We start from the raw sequence: 13294 nt of genomic DNA, 5'->3' as shown, positions 1-13294 counted from the left end.
CTCCACTGTGAATCTCACGAGTTGATATGAAAGGCCCAGGCAGATTCAAGACTACAGTGCATGTAATTTTACATCAGAGAATGGTTACAGAGCACAGGAGGCCCTTCAGCTTGCAGCTCTCTACATGAGCAATTCGTATATTTCTACTTTCCTTCCTTTCACCATTAGCTCTGCAAACTCTCTCCAAGTGAATACAGGAATGCTGATTGAGTTCACAACACTCCCCAGGCTGTGGTTACATTTAAAGACAGATGGACTCAGTACTTGCACTAATTAGTTTAGAAAAGCTTTGTATTAAAATTGCACTGCATGTCATTTTACTGGACAACATCTTCTGTAGTTCAATTGTTGAAATTTGGAATATACAAAGGACGGAAACCATTATAACGAGCCTAGAGTTCAACACATCCAAACATTTACTCATCTCTTCAATAATACCCAGTCATTAAAGCTGTCGCTCAGCGGTTTTTAAAAAATGCAATCATCTGTTAATTTACCCAACTCAATTCTAGCTTGACCAGTCTGCTTAGATATTTATGTATAGGAGAAAAAGTGAGGACTGCAGATGCTGGAGGTCAGAGCTGAAAATGTGTTGCTGGAAAAGCGCAGGTCAGGCAGCATCCAAGGAACAGGAGAATCGACGTTTCGGGCATAAGCCCTTCTTCAGGAATGCCCGAAGTGTTGATTCTCCTGTTCCTTGGATGCTGCCTAACCTGCTGCGCTTTTCCAGCAATACATTTTCAGCTGATCTCCAGCATCTGCAGTCCTCACTTTCTCCTCGAAGATTTAAACCTACTGCGCATCCTCTTGCAAGGATGCCTTCCTTGAAGAAGCTCCCTTCCTCCCCATTCCTGAAGAAGGGCTTATGCTGGAAACGTCGATTCTCCTGTTCCTTGGATGCTGCCTGACCTGCTGCGCTTTTCCAGCAACACATTTTCAGCTAGAATTATGTATAGGCAACGTATGAAACATACCAGGAAATTAAGTTATAAAAAAATTAATTTGAATTTTATTAATAGGACAATTTCTCCATTTGACTGGAGCCCTTTAGATGGCACATTACCGTAAGCTTAGTACGAGTTTACATAAGTGATCAGAATAACCCCTCCTTCCCCAGAGAGATTTCCTTGAATGAGGAGTCCCCTAAGTCACAACTTTGAGAGAAGAGTAGCTGACCATTGGCCCACCATACCTGGCAGAACAAGTCTGAAAAGCAACAAGAGTCTCATTCTCTACCTGACTCAACAGAAACTTAATTTACATTCAGAAAATACTTTACATAAAGCAGCAACATAGTCTTCACACTGTACTCGTGATCCAAAGTTGGGATGAACACCTGAACAAGGATACAGGTGTGTGTGCTTAATGGTTTAACAGTGAGATCAAACGTTAACATTTTGGACGGATGAAGTAGTAGACAGACCATCCCTACATGTGCCTTGTTCTCAATCTCCTGGTCAAACTTATTTCCCCCGACAGTTGAGATGTGTTCACTTACACAGTAACAGAATGAAGAGCTTTGAAGGAAGAACCAGTCATTAGGTGGTGCTGTGCGAAAGTTAATGCTGGGTTATAAGGATCACTCATTGCTAGCTGTTAGTGGAGGAATTCATGGTCAGTAATGAGAAATTATACAGTTCATCCTTCCCCATTTTAGTACGAATTTTTAAAAATCACAATCCAAGACAAGGGTAAATCAAACGCAAAGTGGGAAATTCAACGTGGTTCTCATTGTAACACTGAAGCCAATTTAAAGGCAGCTTATGTTTGAGAAAGAACTAATAACTTCTACTCAGAAAATTCTCAACCGATTGACGACTCTGCACACAAGAAAATTCCTGAAGCAAAAGTAACACAGCAGGCTGACCAGCCTCTCCCAGCATGGTATCTCCACAAGGGTTTAGGATGAGGAGTTACACATCCAATCCCCTAAAGGTCTGACAGCTCTTTGTGAGGAGGGCAGGGTGAAGTTGTTAGAAAGTAAAGGTGTAAGATTGAGAGCAGTCTCACTTACATAGCACTTCAGCTAAGCTTAGATAGAAACAGAAGACCCAGGAGAGACAGTCAGCTGATAACAAATTCAGAAAAATATATCAACATTTTATTGGACAGAGGGAACAACAGAGCAGATAAACACAACTGGTAGGGACACAGTGGAGTCTTAGTGAGTCTGGCTGCTTTATTTTGAGGGATTGTTAAGTGCAGAAAAAGACCCTGATCCACACCACATGGTGCACATTCTCAACATCAGACAAAGACCAGTAACCAAACGCACAGATAGAAACCTGGTCCCTTTTCACATCAAGTCCCAACGTTCATTTGTACTTCTCAACACCTCCATTGGCTGCTGGACCGAACTCATTATTAGATTAGAAATTTATTTTGTTGAAATCTACTTTTTAAATTAGATATTCAAAAGAAAAAAAACTCTCTCCAACAGAGGGAATCCTACTCAATAATGGAACGACAATACAACCATTAATTTGCTGAAGCTTTGGCACAGGCCAGTCCAAAACCCTGTAACAATCTTTGTGCGACTCACTGAGTGAGTCTTGGGTGACATGCAGAAACCCACATTTCCTAAAATTAAACTGGAAATCAGGCTCTACTTTCATTCTGTTCAGCAAACTATATACAGTTTTAAGAAACCCCTCACTCTTTAAGATCAGTTGCAAGTCCAGTAGCTAACCTCGGAGTGTGTGTACTCAAACCAAGTAGACTGTCACTAAACAAAGAAAAACACAGCAGAAGCAGAAGCTGCCTGATGATAATGGATAGTGACCAGCAGGAGGCAGGCTTAAAACTGGGAGCAAAACACAGAGCAAACTTCTCCGTCATGATGTTTAATATCAAACGGATGGGGAGTGGTTCATTTTACAGGGAGATAGCCAGCTTTGACATTACACTCTGGCAGTCCCTCTGGAGCAGCGACTTCTCAGTGTCAGTGAGCACTTGCTGGGTGCCACTGTCTGAATTCAGTTCCAGGAACAAAACTGAAATGTCCAATATCTAGGATAATAACTCAAAGGCCAGTGTATTACCTATGGTGCAGCAATTCGATTGGAGAACATCACACAGGGTTTGACAATAAACCATGCAGTTTAAGCAATGTTACCATCTCTGTGCCATGTAACATGTTTGAATACAGTCTTGCCTGTGATTCCCTGCTGATAACTTGGGGCCTAACATCCATTTCCTAACTGCCCTAGACACAACACAGCTACAGTCTGCACGAGTGGTTCATTCCACATTTTTAAGAATAAAATTATTAATGATAGAAGCTCCGATGACTGAAGCACTGGATTGATTTTGAGCCTGACTACAACGTACAAGAGGAACTGGAGTTCAAAACCAGGGTTTTGTGGGAAATAAACTCCTTTCCCACCAAGTAAATTCATGCAGGTGCCCACACCACTCAAGATTAATTCAGTCGTTTCAGTCTGTCCATGTTGCAAGAGTTTTCACAGAAACTAGTATCGCAGTACACATGGCCGATTCTGAACTGGGGACACCAATGAGGACACTCCTGGCCCCTACATTTCATGAAACAACTGCTGGTTGGTGATGGGGCACACCTGCAGCAGCCTGGGACATTCGAGACGACAAAAAGCAGAGCAGTTTTACAGGAGGCAGAGAAAAAGACCTTTGCCCAGGTACTTGTACACATTCTGCACATGACAGTGGTTGTATGAAGACAGAGATGTAGTACACTAATGAGTTGACATGCCCCTGCACTAACATTTCACAGACCAATCTGTCGACTTATTTTTAAAGCCGAGTATCGAGCACTAGGGCTGTTAAAAGTTTGATTTAATAGATTCAACGTACCCTAAGCAGACACTAAAGCAAAATGAACATACTTCAATTCAGTGCAATAAGTTCACTCAACCATTCATTAACTAAATAAAAACCATAACAATCGAAGGGAGAAGACACACAAGGAACAAAAATACTTGGCTTCCAATAACTTGAAGCTTTTAAATCCCTTTGAATATCAACCTCTTGTTGCAAACACTGCCTCCTGCTGGTCACAATGCAGTTTAAACTTGAACTGTACTTGGTTTTACAAATAGAATTATCCGACAAAGTCTGTCACAGGAAAATCCAGTTTTTTTTAAAAAAAAATGTACACCTCTACTCAATCACACATCGTCGTTCTGTTAAATTATGGCAGACTGGTCCATTACATAAAAAGTAATGTAATATAAATAGAACCGGTGCAGCAGCCAGGATCAGTTACAATTCATCTGGAGGGTGTTTGTCTGAGTTGCTTTCTAGTGTTCCTTCAGCTGTACCTGAAAGAGAATTTAACAAATTCAAACATACTCATGTGGGAAGGAAAATAACAAAAATGCCGAGATTTGCAATAATGATGTCAGGGATAAGAGATGTGAAGACACTGAAGGACTGGGAGCCTTCCACTTAGTACACAGAAGGTTAAGGAGGGATTTCAGAGGAATTTTAAAATAACTAGTTTTGATGAAATAAGGGGAAAAGGTTTTTCCATATGCAAAATGGTAGGTTTGCAGAAGACACAGATTTAACCAGTGAAAGAAGAATCAGAGACAGTAAATTTGATTTTGAAACATAGTCAGTGAATTGCTGTGATTTGGACTGTACTGTCTGGAAAGGCAGATGCAATAAATACTTGACAGGGAGAACGTATAGGATTATGGGGAAAAAGCAGAGGAATAGAAGGAATTTGTTAGCTCTTTTGTGAGCCAACACAGATACAATGGTCCAAATGGCCTCCTTGAGTACTTTACCTTTGCATGATTAAGTTACTTCAAAAGGAAACCGATAACGGAAACTTTCTTTCCATTCCATGAGAAAAGGTCATAACAAAGAAAAGGTTGAGACTAAGTATAGCTTTGATTTCCAAATCCAATGTTTCAAACACAACCCAACTATCCGTATTGTTCTTCCTAATCTCTCCCAGTTATGTAGTTTCAGAAGCCCAGATCTGTAAACTCACATGACCCTAATCCTCACCTTTACTGGATTCTAATACATCTGGCTCTGGTATCTCTGCCTCATCATCCTCAACGGTGGTTTGATCTTTGTTTACTGTCGGTGGAGCTTCGCCAGGTTTCACCTCCTCTACATGCTCTAGCAGAAAGAAATATTCATGTCAGTGAATTACCACTTCCACAACAGGATAAGAACCACATGAAACAAAAAAGATTTTAAATCAAATGGTTACATTATATATTCCCTCCTCCCCGGCAGACAGTCCCTGAAGGCTCTGTCTCTCTGGGAGACAGGGTTCCCATGCTTTTTGAAGTAATGGCAACATGTCCTCTCAAGGGTATACACTCAATTCACAAAAAAAACTATTAAAGTTTAACCAGTAAGCCTTACTAGACACATTGTAATTCCTCAGCTATATCCCTGGTAACTGTTTTAGCTAGAACCCTTTACAAAAAGCTTACCCGTGTCTTCCCCTGTCTCTCTTGCGGGTGGTATAATGTTCTCACTATCAGCAGTTGTGTTCTGGTCTTCGGTTGTTGTATTTTTCATCTCTTGTGTTGTGTTCTTCTCTTTCCGGGGCTTGGGTTTGGCGAATTTTGCTTTGTTTAGTAAGTATTTTACTTCTCGGTCTAGTAGAGCAAGCTTTGCCTCAATGTCCTTGGCAAGGAGGATGGGTTTCTGGGTGGATGGTAGCTTATTCTGCTCTTCCACTGTCTCGTTTATCCATTTCTGAAACACGGGTTAAATAGAAATTAACTACGGAATATTCCCAGGCCTTGGACATTACTAGGTATTGGTGTTTACTGTCACAGCTCTCCACTGCTCCTGCTGATATCTCACACCAGGATATAGTTTCAAATACACTGCATTGCATTACCATTTGCTGAGATACAGTTAAAGATGGTGGACTGGTTGTTTTTACATAAGAGGTCAACACATGATAACAAGCAACACAGTTGTGTGACAAAGATAAGACAGCACCAGGTGGCTCAGTGGTTAGCGCAGCTGCCTCACAGAGCCAGGGACCCAGGTTCAATTCCAGCCGCGGGCAACTGCATGGAGTTTGCACATTTTCCCCATGTTTGCTTGGGTTTCCTACCACAATCCAAAGATAAGAGAGTTAAGTAAATTGGCAATGCTAAATTGCCCATTGTGTTCAGGGATGTCTCAGTTAGTTGCATTAGTCAGGGGTGAACATAGAGTAATAGGGAATGGGTTTGGGTGGGTTACTCTTCAGAGGGTCAGTGTGGATTTGTTGGGCCGAAGGGCCTGTTTCCACGTTGTAGGGATTCTATAACTGAATGTAAGGAATCAAAACCTAGGGTAATAATTATTGTTCAGGCCCAGGATCACTGTTGGTTACCTCGGCCACTCAGAAATCAAGAATTAGTTCAATCACACTACAAAAGTGAATTTACTTGCTGTGCCTACAGCACAGATCTCCAAAACATGTCATTAAGATGTGTAGCTTCACTCTTCATTCAACATTTTCAGATAATTTCTCACAAATTAACCTCTCTGTACAAAGAGCAGGAGCAGGTCTCACAGCTCCTACAGTCTGTTCTACCATAAGACCACGGTTGAGATAAGGAGAAATTTATTCAATCGAAAGATCTGAAACTTTCAAATTCTGTATTCCAGGAGCCACAATCATTAACTGAGGAAAGTACCAATAACTCAATCTTAAAACATTGATTTTTTTACTCAGATTCTGACCTCTCAGTTTAGATTCTCCAACCTGAAAATATGCTCCCAGAGAGTCAAATCAGTCAAAGAGCATACACATAAATGAATGATTAGGACTGAACCACTTTACCCCTGTAACCTAATCCACCACTTGATAAGATCATAGTCAGATATTTCAATATCACAATCAAATCAATGACCTTGCCTCCACTGCTCTCTGGGGAAAAATAATCTCACTAATCACTAGGTACATTCTCCATAGGACTGGGGGGACCTTCTAATTTCTGAGCTCATCTCAAATGGGAGACATCCTATTTGTAAAAGGGTCTCCTACTTCAGTTTCTCTCACGAGGGAATAATTGTTTCAGCAACCATCCTGACAAGTCCCTTTTGAATTATATATGTCTTACAGGCCACCTCTCATTCTTCTAAATCCCAAAGGGTAAAGGCCCAACCTGTCCACTGCTCCTTGGGAATGAATACACCTCAACTTCCACCATCTATCAGTCATATGAACATTCTGAGCTGCTTCTAATGCAATTATGTCCTTTCTCAAATGAGACAGTCAAAACCTTATCAGAATTTTGCAGGAAGCCCTCTCAAAGATCAGATTCAGACTTCTAGGTTACAAGCCAAAAATCCTGAGACTCTGGAGGTGACATCACTGGAAATAAAACATTAGTAATTGAGTTAAAACCCCCAAGTCTAAAATCATGGCTTCCAAGCTCTCATGAGGGGTACTAAATGATTAATCAACTACAATACTTTACAAAACTCAAGTCAGATTCCAAACAGTTTACAGCTTTGTTCTCAGTGATGACCGAATTCTGTCAGACTTACAGTTGTCTCAGTAATGACTTTTTCCAGTGTGTTTAACTCCACTTCTGTGAAAATCTGATCAGCTTCCGGAATGAGTCGAGCACCCCTGGAGTCACAAAGGTAACAGACAGTAAGAATCTGGGAGAGAAACTTCACTCTTGCCCTGCTCCTGACTGTGTACACAGGCAAGCACACTGACTTCAAAGCCAACCATTTTAGATCCTAGAGATTATTCAGGGAATAGCTGAATAGAAGTGTTCTGATTCAACTTGCAGTCTGTGCTAAGTGAGTCCACCTCAGTTACCACCAGGGGGTGATAAGAAGTAAACCATTGATCCCATCCACCTCCTGATGGCCCCTGAATATGTGGACTTAAGACTAAATTGGATGACTTAACCGCCACCTATCCCATCCCCGTAATAATGGGGTAAGTCACTAATAATTGGGAGGCAGGTTTGATGATGTCTAGAGCCCATGGAACTGATCCCTTGCCAATCACTGCTACTGCCCTTTGAACCACTACTTATAAAGAGCAGTGAAAAGACCGATCAAACTTCTCAGCAGGAGTTGCTTGCCTTCACCATGGTACATACTTGAGGAAGATGGTGGAGTGATTGAGCATACTATCCAGTGCAGCAAGGCGATCCGGCCACTTCCTCCTCTCTTCAACTTTGAAGAAGAGTTCTTTGCACATCTTCCGTAACTCAGAGAGCTTCGTTTTTAGTTCCTAAACACATCCAATACACATCATCACTTACAACACAAACCAAATGATTCAAGTGTTTGGATTGTAAATAGTGGCAATACTAAATTAAAAACTCATCAAGGTCCCAGAGCCCAGTCTCAGAATATTATCACTGTCAGACTAAGCAACACACTATGTAACTTACTGCTTGATATGAATTTTACATAAAGCTTGGGCTGACATTGCAAACTCACATTTACCTGACTTTTTATTGCCTGCACTCGTGTAAATGTTTTCAATATTGCCTGTTCCTAGACTTGCTATCCCCAGGATCAGAATAAATATAGCAGCCAAATAAAACAAGCTCAAACCTGCGTGCTGGCAGCATAACCATCCTCATCCAGCCAGTTTGAGACCTCGCTGAGTTTAGTCGAGATTTGGTCACGCTCATCTTGTGTTGAAACTGCCTGATACTCATCCTGGTACAGCTTGTCCTGAGGATCAGTAGTGTGAACATCAGGTTTAGAAAGCAAAGCCAGACACAGAACAATGTAAACTACAAAGAAAAGCAGGGGCCTGCAGATTTTTACACTTCTCAGAGTGCCCAGTCTCTGTTCACAAAGTCAGAGCTAACCTGGAACCCTCCAGCCCAGTGACACAGAAAGGCTGCATAGCAGGCCATTAACTTGCTGGGTCAGTCACAGTTTTCCCCAGATCCCAAAAAATTATGCCCAAGCAATTAGACTTCTCTTCAACCAGAAGATTAAAATAGAAACACCTGTATTTCCGTAGCATTTTGCATAACTAAAGGATGTCCCAAAGCACTTGACAGCCAATTGAGTATTTTCTGAAGTGACACGATGTAGAAAGTTCAACACAAACTTATTTAAATAGCAATGGGAAGAGGAGCAAGTAGTTTGAGAGGGATAAATACTAACCACAGCACTGGAAAGGTTCTCTGCTCTTCTTGGAAGTGGTGCTATAGGATCTTTACATCCCTCCCTCCGATGAACTAAGACTCTGTCTCTCGAATGAGACATCGGGCCATGCAATCCCTCCATTAGTGCAGTGCCTCATTGGCTTCACTCTGGAGGGACCAACCTAGACTTTTGTGCTCGACTCAATGGAAAACAAACACAATGTTCTCTGACTGAGGTGAACGTGAGTGGCAGAGTCACAAGGTAACATGACCTCAGTGATGGGGGTGTTGAGTTTTGTGGTTAGACATCGAAACTTAAGTGACAATACAGAGTCCCCACCTGAAATAAAAATTCAAACAATACTACAATTGCCACACTGACAACCGGGACATGGTGTTTACTGCAGCCGGATCAGGTCTGTTCTATCAGTCTTGTGGTTATGCACACGACCAAGTATTTGGATGACAGAATTGTAACTACCACCCTCACAATGACCCTGAGATTCCAGTCAACACAACTGTTTGATAACAGTCCCAATTTTATGTTCCAGTAAGTCTTTTAATTATATATCCTCTTCCCATATTACCACCGAACATTAGTTATTAGAATTATATATACAGAATATGGCATCAATATAATCTCTCTCCACTCCAGCCTAAATTCTTAACTAGATCGTCCTTGACGATTGCTGACAGCTACACTCTGCAGTCATGTCTCAAACATTCAATAAAATTCCTTTAGAAAGTAAAAAGCATTAGTTCAGCGATGGATAAACCTACTGTCTACCCCCCCCTACAATTTCAAACCTACAGGCTGACGAAAACACGCTTTAAGCAAGGGTGGGAAAATAAGTTCTCTTTTTAAGGGTAAGATGCAGTACTGATGTTTACTGGATCGCTACAAAGCCTTCAGAAAAGTACATGCCTTTGCAGTGTGTCACTGCACAACACCAAGACTGGCTGCATTGCAAGGCTGTGACTACAACTGCACCAACTCTTGTGTGAAGGCAGCACATCCTTCAACAAGTACCAGTGCCCCTCATGAAGTACACTCCAGCCTGTCCCTTTTACATACATTGCCAGCTTGAGGTGCACAGCATTCTCCTAACAAACCTCCTCAAGCTACAAGAGTTTGGAGCTGAAGATCTGGTGGTGTTGGCCAGGAATCAGTTACCTCCAAAGATCTGGTGTGCGTATTGGACATTATAATTGATCAGAATCACAAGTGATAGTACAGCTTACCTGTGTTTCAAAGATGAAAGCTTCTAATGAATTGGCCATCTTTTCATGCTCTTGTTTTTGGAGGTCTCTGTCTGTAAGATCCTGAAGCCTGGATGAAAACGTGGGAATGAATGAATGGCTGGTGAAGTACATACAGACAGCAAGTGTCAAAACGGCTAAAGCCAGCATTGGGTCGGGTTTGCTGGTAACTGTGGCCAGAGCTGGATAACTCAACTAATGGCAGGTTGCAGCAAGACCTACCAAAGCACAAGTTCCAATACAGCACCCGTGATAACATTAAATCTAGCGAGTTGAGAAGATTTGTAGATCGGGTTGAGGTTCTAAATGCTGATTTCCTTGCTGAACTGGAAGGTTCATTTTCAGACGTTTCATCACCATACGAGATAACATCTTCAGTGAGCCTCCAGATGAAGCTTTGTCCTGAGGCTCACTGAAGATGTTACCTAGTATGGTGACGAAACATCCGAAAATGAATCTTCCAGCTCAGTGAGCAAACCTACATTCAGATCATTACATCTAATTATCTTCTGAATAATCCCAATGCCTATTGCTGTCTTTAACTGAGAAAATGACTGAGAATATTTGTGTGTGTAAAATCTAAAAATTGTCTCCCTCGCCTCCAAAGGTTTCTCTGCCTTGCTAGAAGCAAGTTTAATCAATAAGCAGTTCTTACTTTTTTTGAGACTTGCTCATTTCCTCTTGTGACAGATCTGGCAGGTCCTGGATTTCCAATGCCACAGTCACATTCTCACTAATCTTCAGCCTTTTGGGTCCTTTTGGCTTTTTAATCTCCTCAGTTTTATTTGATTCTGGATCTTTCACGTCTGCTTTCCCAACATCCTCGACTTTTTTATCCTGCACACAAGTGGAATGAAACTATTAGGCTCTCACCAACACATTTATAGAGTACAAAAGGATTTTAGAACAAATACAAAGAACAGTACAGCACAGGAACAGTCCCTTCAGCTCCCCAGGAATACAGTGACACACAAAAACCCTTTGCCTCAAACGGCCCGTATCCCTCCATTCCTCCAGTCAAGATGGCAGTGGATAGGACACTGCACATGAAGCTCCTCTGCTCCCTCTGTTTATTTCCCATTTTCCCCGAGGTAGAGCGGGCTGGAGGCATGGCCAGAGTGGGGGATGACTGCTGGGGGAGATCAGCCGCTTGCAAGCCTGGCCACACCACGTGTGGAAGCCCTCTGCACTGATCTACTGCAGGCCCTTTATGGAAAGGCTGTACTGCTAATCTTTTTAAACTTTATTTCTCATAGTATAAGTTAGAAACAATGAATACCTGTAAGTAATGTACCCTTTCTCTTTTTTATTCCCTTTATTTCACTAGTTTGTATTTAAAGTCTGTACCTAGGTAATTTGTAGTTAAGATGGTGCCATTGTAAACTTTTCACTGTATTCCTGTACTTCTGCACTCAAAATACACATGACAAGAATATACTCTTCCCTGCTTATTCATATACTTGTCAAGATACCTCTTAAATGCTATTGTATTCACCTCCACTGATTCCTCTGGCAGCACATTCCAGGCACTGCCACCCTGTGTAAAACAAAACCTGGCTCTTACATCTCCTTTAAACTTGCTCTGACTGACCATTCTTATTAACCACGCCTTGCATAATTTTGTAAACTTCTGTCATGGTGTCCCTCATCCTCGGACATTCAAATGAAAAAACAAACAGTTTGTCCAATCTCTCCTTCTAGCTAATACCCTCCAAACCAGGCAACATCCTCGTAAACAGTTTCTGTAGCCTCTCCAAAGCCTCCACATCCTTTAAGCATTGTGGCAAATAGAACTATACACAGTATTTTAAATCTGGCCTAAAGTGTTATACAGCTGCAACACGACTTTCCCGACTATTATACTCTATGCCCCAATGAAGGCAAGCATGCCATACGCCGCCTTGACCGCCTTATCCACTTGCGCTGCCACTTTCAGAGGAACGGTGGACCTGCAGAGTGGTGCACATTTGTGTGCAGGAACCTACACATCTTACTACACAGACAGAAAGAACACATACACTCAGCACAGTTCAACTCAACAAGATAGGTGACACCCATTCACTGGTTATTTTCTCAGGGCAACGCCCTGACCAAACTTTAAGCCAGACGGATTGACTCCAAGTTAATTGCAAATCAGCATTAATGGGTTCATTCTCCCTGGTAACTCATCTACCAATCACAGTTCAATTGTGAATCAATTAGTGCTCACTATGCTGTCATACAGTAGAAATATTTGTTTGCCCCTTGAATTTTCATTCTTGTGAAATCTCCGAATGCCTGTACAATGAAAAGCTTTGACAAAATATACCCTTTTGTCAGCAAGACTCAAGAAATGGAACAGTATTCACAGATTACCACATTTACACTTCCATACCAGAGTTTCAGGTGTCCCTGTTTTGGCCGTGTCCTCTCCTGGTTCAGGTTGATCTCCTTTCTCTTCATTCGGTTCTGCCTTGCTTGGTTCCTCAGACTTGCTACTCTCCTCAGTGCGAATTCCTTTCTCTTTTGCAGTTGCTGGTTCTTCCTGATCGTCCTTCTCAGTTTTACTTGTAGTCTCCTCTTCATCCTGGAGAAAGGAAAAGAATTTTAGCATCAAGATATTTTCGAGCTCACATCCACACCTGGGGTCACCAGGAGTATTCATCCAATGCAACTGTCATCGGCAGGGATACATGGGACTCAATCATCCCAATGCAGACAGGTCACTGAAACAGTAACACACTGGTATTGGTCTGGTTCACACCCAAGCTGCAGACCAGCAAATAAATGTCTTGCTGCCTCATCCCTTCTCAAGTGTAATATACTTGCTTTCCTTGTGAGCAAGTCTTATCATCATTGTCTTACAGCAACAAATGCCCTATAATGAGTGCCCTTTAACATAGCATACAATAAAATACAGGAAAAGCCAAAACATGCTGTACTGGATAAGCAACATTGCCCAACTACCCAAAACG

At 41.8% G+C, this 13294-nt stretch overlaps 1 protein-coding gene across 1 annotated transcript in view; it reads right to left on the bottom strand.

Moving 5' to 3' along the window:
* Positions 1-981: 981 nt before the first annotated feature.
* Positions 982-13294, bottom strand: part of hyou1 (hypoxia up-regulated 1) — a 37468-nt gene continuing 25155 nt past the window's right edge. Inside the window, exons 17-25 of the mRNA XM_060846714.1 lie at positions 12715-12906; positions 10996-11177; positions 10323-10410; positions 8533-8655; positions 8070-8203; positions 7498-7582; positions 5433-5700; positions 4993-5109; positions 982-4295 (exon numbers count right to left, since the gene is read on the bottom strand). Coding sequence (XP_060702697.1) covers positions 4237-4295; positions 4993-5109; positions 5433-5700; positions 7498-7582; positions 8070-8203; positions 8533-8655; positions 10323-10410; positions 10996-11177; positions 12715-12906 — 1248 coding nt within the window. The 3' untranslated portion in view covers positions 982-4236. The remainder of the gene's footprint in view (positions 4296-4992; positions 5110-5432; positions 5701-7497; positions 7583-8069; positions 8204-8532; positions 8656-10322; positions 10411-10995; positions 11178-12714; positions 12907-13294) is intronic.

Source organism: Hemiscyllium ocellatum, chromosome 29 (genome assembly GCF_020745735.1).
Source record: "Hemiscyllium ocellatum isolate sHemOce1 chromosome 29, sHemOce1.pat.X.cur, whole genome shotgun sequence".
Taxonomy (NCBI): domain Eukaryota; kingdom Metazoa; phylum Chordata; class Chondrichthyes; order Orectolobiformes; family Hemiscylliidae; genus Hemiscyllium; species Hemiscyllium ocellatum.
This window is presented reverse-complemented; position numbering and strand designations above follow the sequence as displayed.